At 49.0% G+C, this 9005-nt stretch overlaps 1 protein-coding gene across 1 annotated transcript in view; it reads right to left on the bottom strand.

Moving 5' to 3' along the window:
• Nucleotides 1-7351: 7351 nt before the first annotated feature.
• EXOC2 (exocyst complex component 2) overlaps nt 7352-9005 on the bottom strand; it is a 125537-nt gene continuing 123883 nt past the window's right edge. Inside the window, exon 27 of the mRNA XM_007448305.1 lies at nt 7352-7483. Coding sequence (XP_007448367.1) covers nt 7375-7483 — 109 coding nt within the window. The 3' untranslated portion in view covers nt 7352-7374. The remainder of the gene's footprint in view (nt 7484-9005) is intronic.

Raw genomic sequence — 9005 nt, 5'->3', positions numbered from 1 at the left:
TTCAGCAGGACGTGCAGGCACACAGTGGTCCTCACGGTGCCTCTCGGCCCCTGCAGGTGTCTGATGCCCACTCACTCTCCAGTCATCTCTTTCCAGTCATGAAAGGGTTCGATATCAATTACCTGTACTTGTTCAGTTGATGACACTTTAGTATAAATGAGCTGGGTCATTCAGTGGCTATCTTTCTATGTCCGTCCTCTTTAAAAAATTTTACTACAGAAAATTTCAAATATATCCAAAGTGAAGAGAATGATGTATGTCTCTCACTTTAAATTATTAAGCTTAGTGAGGAAGGCATGTCGAAAGGTGAGATAAGGCCCCTGTGCCAGTTAGCCAAGTTGTGAAGGCAAAGGAAAAGTTCTTAAAGGAAATGAGAAGTGCTTCTCCAGTGAACACACGAATGGTAAGAAAGTGAGACAGCCTTTCTACCGATACGGAGAAAGTTTTAGTGTCCGGATAGAAGATCAAACCGGCCACAACATTCCCTTAAGCCCAAGTCTAATCCAGAGCAAGGCCCCAACTCTCCTCAATTCTATGAAGGCCGAGAAAGGTGAGGAAGCTGCAGGAGAAAAGCATGAAGCCAGCAGAGGCTGGTTCCGAGGCTGAAGGAGAGAAGCCGTCTCCATAACAGAAAAGTGCCAGGTGAAGCAGCAAGTGCTGATGGAGAAGCTGCAGCAAGTCATCCAGAAGATTGAGCTAAGATAATTCATGAAGGTGGCTCCACTGAACAACAGATCTTCAGCACAGAAGAAACAGCCTTCTACTGGAAGATGCCATCCAGGACTTTCAAACCTTAAGAGAAGTCAATGCCTGGCTTCAAAGCTTCAAAGGACAGGCTGACTGACTCTCGGTAGGGGCTCTTGCAGCTGGTGACTTTAAGTGAAACCAATGCTCATTTACCATCTGAAAATCCTAGGGCCCTTAAGAACTATGTTAAATCTACTCTGCCTGTGCTCTATAAATGGAACAACAAAGCCTGGAATGACAGCACATCTGTTTACCACATGGTTTACTGACTATTTTAAGCCCACCGTTGAGACCTACCACTCAGAAAGTAAGATTCCTTTCCAAATATTACTGCTCACTGACAAGGTACCTGATCACCCAAGAGCTCCGATGTACAATGAGGTTCATGCTGTTTTCATGTCTGCTAACACATCCATCCTGCAGCCCGTGGATCAAGGAGCCATCCTGACTTTCAAGTCTTACCATTTAAGAAATACATTTCGCAAGGCTACTACAGCTGCAGTAGATAGTGATTCCTCTCATGGATCAGGGCAAAGGAAACTGAAAACCTTCTGGGACAGATTCAGCAATCTACATGCCATTAAGGATATGTGATTCATGGGGAGAGGTCAAAATGTCAACATGAACAGGAGTTTGGAAGAAGTGGATTCCAACCCTCATGGATGACCTTGAGGGGCTCAAGACTTCAGTGGAGGAAGGAACTGCAGATGTGGTGGAAACAGCAAGAGAACTAGAATTAGAAGTGGGGTCTAAGATGTGACTGAACTGCTGTAATCTCAGGATAAATCTGAACAGATGAGGAGTTGCTTCTTATGGATGAGCAAAGAAAGTGGTTTCTTGAGATAGAATTTACTCCTGGTAAAGATGCTGTGAAGATTGTTGAAATTCTAACAAAGGATTTAGAATTCTGCCTAAAGTTAGCTGCTAAAATAGTGGCAGATTTTGAGAGGACTCCAATTTCGAAAGAAGCTCTACTGTGGGTAGAATGCTATCAAACAACATTGCAGGCTACAGAGAAATTGTCCGTGAAAGGAAGGGTCAGTCCATGTGGCAAACTTCATTGTCTTATTTTAAGAAACGGCCGCAGCCACCCCAGCCTTCAGAGACCACCACCCTGATCAGCCAGCAGCCACCACCAAGCAAGGCAAGACCCTCCACCAGCAAAAAGATTATGACTCGCTGAAGGCTCAGATGACGGCTAGTGACTTTTAGCAATAAAGTATTTTTAAATTAAGGTACGTACATTTTTTTTTAGGTATAATGCTATTGCACACTTACAGTATGGCATAAACACAACTGTTATATGCATTGGGAAACCAAACAATCTGTATTACTCTCCCTTTTATTGCAGTGTCTGAAACTAAGCCCGTAACGTCCCCGAGGCCTGCCTGCAGGGATTCTGCTGGCTGTCCGTGGATATGCTCTTCTAGCCCCTGTGCTTCCTATGGATTAAGTAGATCGATCTAGGTGTTCAAGTTTGACTTTCTGGTAAGACTTCATCGTTGTTGTACTGTGAGACTTATTTCTAGTTATGGGATAAAAGATGTTTTCTGCACACTAAGTCTGATTTGGTACTGTCACCCCCGGGGGTGGGGAGTGGTGTCATCAGAACAGGAGGCCGTGGCTCCTCTCCCCTAACATGCCTTTCAATTTTTGAAAGTTGCAGTAAATGATCATGTCTTGTGAGCAACAAACCTGAAGGCCATGCACATGTAAGGAGTTTGGTGTTATGATCAAAGAAAACAAAAAAACAAGAAGTTAACCTGAACTTTCAGTTACAGATGGCAGACTGAAACCACACATTAACCTTAGCTCTAACCAAAAGCCTACGAAAATGACAGTGCATTTGTGTGTGTGTGTGTGTGTGTGTGTGTGTGTGTGTGTGTGTGTGTGTACATACAGCATCCATACCCAGTACATGCACAGAGTCCATCTACTGCACACAACAGTACAGATGTAGTTATATAGAGATAGTTAATAATACAATTAAATAAATATATATGTATATCTGCAAAGAAAAAGGAGAACAGGAGACGAAATAGCCACAGGAGTTTAAAAGCTGCCAAGGATATGAGTGAGTGGAAACTGATGTAGCTGACCTAAAAAAGTCAGATCCTAAACTGGCAGTATGAAAAACAAGGATGCAACCTAGTTTACACTGCAAAATTGAGCCCCAAAGGCTCAAGAACTTGTGGTGTGGGAACTCCTGAAAGTGGGGATAAAGTTGGGCTAAAACTGAATGGTCGGCTCAAAGGCTGATAAGAAAGAGGCAGATGTTCCCAGGGCTCCTCACCTGCCCCCCTCAGCAGAGCCAGGGCTTCCTTCTCCGTGATGGTAAATGCAGGAGCTTGTGCGATACCAGGTCCAAGTGAGAGCAGGGGTGCTGCCCTGAAAATGTGACCTCCCAGCCTTCTTCCTGCTCTTGCTTCCAGACGCTGAAGGCACCTCACACCCACCTGGCATGAGATCAGAAGAACCCCCTCTGGGAAATCTGATCAGCCCCAGAGAAGTGACCTAAATATATCAACTTTGGGCATTCCCCAATGAAAAGGCCCATCCAGACCACCCTAATTGAAGCCCATAGTTGATAAGCCCCTTCCACCGCAGGGAGCTCACAATCCAATTCAGCTTTATAGTGCTCTACTGCTAAATATAAGTAGATATCCAAGCTTGCTAGAAATCTGAAGAAAGCTTATGACATTTATTCTAATGCACAAGACAGAAGAATACAGCAAACTGGAGACTATGAAAAAAGAAAAAAGAAAAATACTTCTAGAAGTGTATTATTATTCCCAGAGAAATAAGAAATAAACAGGACTCTATAAAAAAGAATATTCGGGGGACAGAAAACTCATACATTAAAAACAACATAGCAGAAATGAAAAACCCAACAGGAAGGCTGGACAGTAAATGTAAAAGTTTCTCAGAAAGTAGGATAAAGGCAAAGAGAAAACAAGAGGGAAAAGATTTTTAAAAATTTTAAAAAGGTCCAGGATAGGAGATCCCAATGCTAAAAACAAAGAGAAGAAAACAAAACAAAACCACACACACCAGGGGCAGAGGAGATTCAAAGAAATGATTCAAGACAACTTCCCAGAATCTAAAGACATTCAATTCAGCACTAGGAACCAAAAGGCATCACAACCCAGAGCAACGTCAGGGACTGAGAACTGGGAAAAGGAGACAACACTCCAAGCAGAGAGCGACGGAGCCGGGCACTGAGGTCGACGGTTCAAAGGCTCGAGAGCTGGGAAGGAGGCCTCCAAGCCAGAATCCTCACGCGCCTACTCAAGGTCTCAGACACTCACCTCCGCCCACCCTTCTCAGGGAGCTGCCAGACCAAGGAGGGATGGAGCTGTGGCTGCTCCAGCAGTGGGCCGAGGCGGGGACCTGAGGGGACAGGCTGGGCGACCTGCTGAGCCTACTCCAGGCAAACCTGAGCACGTCTGCAAGGCCCTCCGCGGAGCTGGGGTGGAGGGGCTCTGGGGTGAGGGAGGACTACGTAGAAAACGCAGCAACGGCAGCAGCAAAGGCTCTCAGCACGTCCCTGGCTGGGGGCCTAGGAGCGGCGACCCGACGGAACTGACCGGACACCCGGAGGCCAGGAGGGGCCTGCAGGTTGACCCAGCGGCCGGTGGGCAGTTGGTGCCAAGTCTCCAGTTCCTCCGACTCCTTCCCCGTTGCTCTCTGGTCACTCAGGAAGTCAGGAAACTGCCCAGCCCAGCCACCACCTCTCCGCACTCATCCCCTGGATCCCCACCCCGCCTGCTGATGGCCTCTGCTCTTTACCATGATCCCGTCGCTCCGTGACCGCTGTGGCTCAGCCCCACTCAAGTCCCCGGGCCTCCCGGGGCAATCAGAGTCAGGAGCGGTCTCTGTTCTCAGGGGTTGTTTGTGCCCAGCTGGAGGTTTGTAGGCAGGGAGGGCGGGAAGGGAAATTCGAGAAAAACGTGACAGAAACAACGAAAACCAGCACAATGGTCAACAGTGGCCACAGTCACAAGCCGGGACAGTCATGGTTCCAAGATGAGGAGGACAGTGTGGCCAGCTCCAGGGCCAGCCGGTCGAGGGGCGCTCCTCGCTTTCACCAACAGGCACAACCCGCAGACCCAGCTCCTGTTTGGAAAACATTTTTGTTATGTATTTATCACCTGGCCGGGCACAAAAAGCCTTTCCAGTGATACACACACTGAAACTGAATGAAAAGTGTGGGTGAACAGAAACTGAGGTGACATCAGTGCACAAAGAGCATGATGAACCTCATATATAACAAATATGCAACCTGCATTTAAAGCAAAGCTAAAGTCATTGAGATTGATGTTCTGTGTTATGCATATCAGACATTCAATCCATGTTTTAGACTTCAGAGTGTATTTACCTTCACGACAGTACTGGTAGGTAAATGTTTTATGACAATCACTTTAACCATGTATTAAATAAAACCTAGTTGACTCTTATTTTAGAACCCTCATCTTGATGTAAAAGCTGGTTCAAACACACTGTGGCTCTCATACAACCACCAGCTGCACGCCTGACAGCACATGATCAGGACAGAGACCCAGCAACCGTCTTGAACCAAATCAGAGTTGCAAGTGCAAGCTCTTTAGTCCTCCTCCTTCAAGAAAACTGGATGAAGGACGGGGACGGGACAGTGACTTGGGTGCCGCGCCCACCGCAGGGATGCTTGTCTGTGACGAGGGAATCATTTCTGGAACATGCACTTTCATGGGACACAGATACGGGGAGTCTCGGCAAGCCCAGACCACTGCCAATACTTTCCTGGTGCTGAAGGCCAGGCCGACGTGGCTGTGCTGGACCCAAGGGCCTCTGGGCGCCTCGTGTCTTCTCGGCGCCTGTTTTTGCCTCTCGGCTTTCTTCTAACTTCACTACAGCCAGCAATCTCCTCTTAACCACTAAACTGTCTTCTGTAGCCCAAGCAGCTGTTCTTCCAGCAAGTCCTCCGTGAACCCCCTCCTTTGGGTTTGAGGTTCTTATGCTCCTGCGCTCCATTCCGAGCCACAGAAGTGCTTCCCTAGTCCTCTTTTGCTTAAGTGTTATTGTGCTTCCCTGAGCCACGAAGTCTTCGTCTTGGCTCCTATGGGCCTGACAGGGCGGGGCCCCCAACAAGAGGCGAATCAGCGGGACCCCTGGTAATGCTTTCCAACAATGATCAGACAAACACAAGGTAAACCGGGATTTAAGCACTGGGTTGGCCCAAAAGTTCCGAACAAACTTTTTCGCCAACCCAATATTTATTGTGAGGGTTATAACTAGACATATAAAAAGTTACACAGCTAATGAAAATGCTGAAATATAGATGCTTGGGAAAAAACGTCAACTAACTTACATCTCGTATTAAAGACACACTCTTTATTGGCCGAAGGCTCTGCATCAGATATCTAAAATAACACAAACACTCAAGATTGCAGTTTTGTAATTTAGTTCTCAGCCGTGGCAGGTACAATGGTTAACATGCTTAGGACAGACGACAGTCCGTATATTTCTTAATAGGCTTCATCCAGCACATCTGTACAAGGTGAAACATTCCCTTCTAGTTGCCACGCCCCCTTCCCCAACACCAACAAATGCACAAACACAACAGGGACTCACTTCAAACGACGGACACTGCACATGGCCATGATGGACCGCAGAGTTCCCCGTATTAATACAGACCTTAATGCCAGTGTTGAAAAAGGGATTCTGTGACATCCCTGGAAAAATCTAAAACCCTGACTCAGTTTTCTGAAGCAAACGGTGTGACAAAGTCAGGTCAGGGAAGCTGACTCTGAAGGAGGTCGCGGCAGCCTGACCTGCTCTGGTAACAGTGTCAGCGGCAGCTCCCACGCCTGGTGACACAGATGCCACCAGAGCAGACCCCCCGCGGCCACCAAGCAGGCCACCCGAGGGGCCAGAAGTGGCGTGGAAGGTGCCAGAAGGGACAGCGCGGATGAGGCGCCTGGGCCCGCCGTTCCCCACGCATGCAAGGGGGTACTGGGGCAGGAGGCACGATGCCGCAAGGCCCACGTCAGGTTCAGGGCGAGTCACACAAAAGAGGCCCGATGTCACAGGCGCTGTGAACATAGAAACCGGCAGCAGTTAACTCACGGATGGAGGACCACAGAAAGCACAGCCCAAATGTCACACCTTTTTATTCAGACCACACGTTTTTCTAAAAGTCTACTTGAATCAGGAGCCATCTGTATGAAATAAAGGTTTTAAGCACAGCTGCACAATTTAGGACAGCTGAAGCTCCAGATGCTCGCATGTAACTTCCTGATGAATCTCTCGTCGCCACCCCAGGTGCCCTGGAAGCTGCAGGAGGCCCTGGAAGATGCTTCGGTGTAGGCCTGAGCCGCCCCGTCTTCCGCAGCCTCCACCATGCAGCATGCAGCTACGAGAGAAAGCTCAGTGTTTTAAAAAGGTATTTTAAAGTCATACGGGGCCTAACGTAATAAAAGCAACAAAGCAAGTGCTGCTTGGACGTTTTACATCAGGTCATTTTGGTTGAAATATAACACATGCCAACATCTTCCTAAGCTACCAATTCAAGGGAAAGGAAAGAGAGAGATCGCAAGCCTAACCGGTGCTTTCTGCCCAGATATACCTGTGGGCGTTCGGGGGAGCGCGTCATCTGGAAGGCACCTGTGTCTTCACGGCAGGCGGAGGGGTGGCCTGGAAGCAGGCGAGCTGCAGGTGCACGCCGCTCCTGACCCGGCTCAGCAGCAACTCCAGCAGCCTGTGGGGAGAGTCGCTGACAGCCACGGGCGGGCGGCGGGTGGGACCCAGACATGCTCGCCCGGTCCGGTCCGGTCCCCCCCACGCCCTGCCCCACGGTGCCTCCCTGGGCCAGGAAAGTCACTCATCTGTGGATTCTGGACTCAATGACAGAAATAAGCCGACCAAAGAAGCTAGCTGAAAGGACATATACGTACAGACGTATTCACCTTTATACACAAAATCGCCCTTCTGTCCCCTTCCCCTAGATTAGTTAGATGCCTCCCCCAAACAGACTGATGCTTGGATATTTTGAGCCTCTAATTTTAAACACTTCACATACACTGAAGTGTACTCTTTTTGGCATCAGTTCCGTGCCTGTTGCTAAACGCACCAAAGCAGCCTCAAGACCCCCGCCGTCGGGACAGAGCAGTCCCGTCACATCCAAATCCTCCTGTGCTGCCCGTCCGTTGTCACCTTTGCCCTCACCCCACCCCTTGGCAACTACTGGTCTATTTTCTGTTGCTCTTATTTTGCATTTCTGCCTTTAGCAAACACTGGAGAAGGGGACTGAAGGGGTGAATTAAGCACAGGAACACCCAAGGTCAGTCCCAACCCCAGCAATAACCCGCCTGGTCCCTGTGCTGGCCAGACAGAGCCACATAATTCTGGGGCCACAAGGGACCTTACAGCTCATCTGGCTCAGAGGAAGCAGCCAAGAAATGAGCTTACTGGGGTCAAGGGAATACTTCCTGGTTTCACGGCGCTCCCCGCAGATCTGAAACAGCCCCCGTCCTGGCCTTCACTGTGGTGTCTGCTGCTCCTGACTCCCTCAAAAGCACTGGTCTCTTGAGCCTAGCGAGCACTAGCTGCACATGTTAACGATACGTGGCTGCTTCAATCTTTCATGATGTTCACGCTAGAGGAATGGACAGCATTTGAACCACGCGGTCAGCGAGAGGAGCAGGAGACTAGGAAGGTCTCTGCCGCCCGTCCTCCCGGCCCCGTCCACACCCTACGGGCTCCCTCTGCCCTCTGAGTGTCCACAACATCCTCTGTGCTGTCCCAGGCCACACCGAGGGTGTCACGCAGTCAGGGCTCCGTAACTGTCTGCCTTGTCAGCCAGCTGCAAGGGTGGGCGGACCTCGGCCAGGCTGGGGAAGGGGCCCAGGCCGGCGGTGTTTCCGCTGTCTCAGGTGAGGGGAGCCCGGGCACTCATGACCTTTGCCTGGCCTAGACTTTGTCTCGGGTCAGAATTTCCTGTTACGTGAGTAGCAAAGTTTGAGGTCAGGCTGAGACCATTAATACAATATTAGCGAAATGTATATAACTTTATTACGTCATGTCTACAAATTTAGTCTTAACACTTCATATTACAGAGCACAAAATGTACACTGCTGACCTACTGGAAGGAAAAAATCATTGAGTCCTGCATTTTACTATGCTGTCCTCTCTTTTACGTTTCTCGAAGTATTATCTTAAAAATTTCAGATAGGGCTCCCCTGGTGGCGCAGTGGTTGAGAGTCCGCCTGCCGATGCAGGGG

This window comes from Lipotes vexillifer, unplaced genomic scaffold (genome assembly GCF_000442215.2).
Source record: "Lipotes vexillifer unplaced genomic scaffold, Lipotes_vexillifer_v1.1 scaffold1196, whole genome shotgun sequence".
Lineage (NCBI taxonomy): Eukaryota > Metazoa > Chordata > Mammalia > Artiodactyla > Lipotidae > Lipotes > Lipotes vexillifer.
Note: the sequence above shows the minus strand (reverse complement) of the source record. Positions and strands in the feature narration are given on the sequence as shown.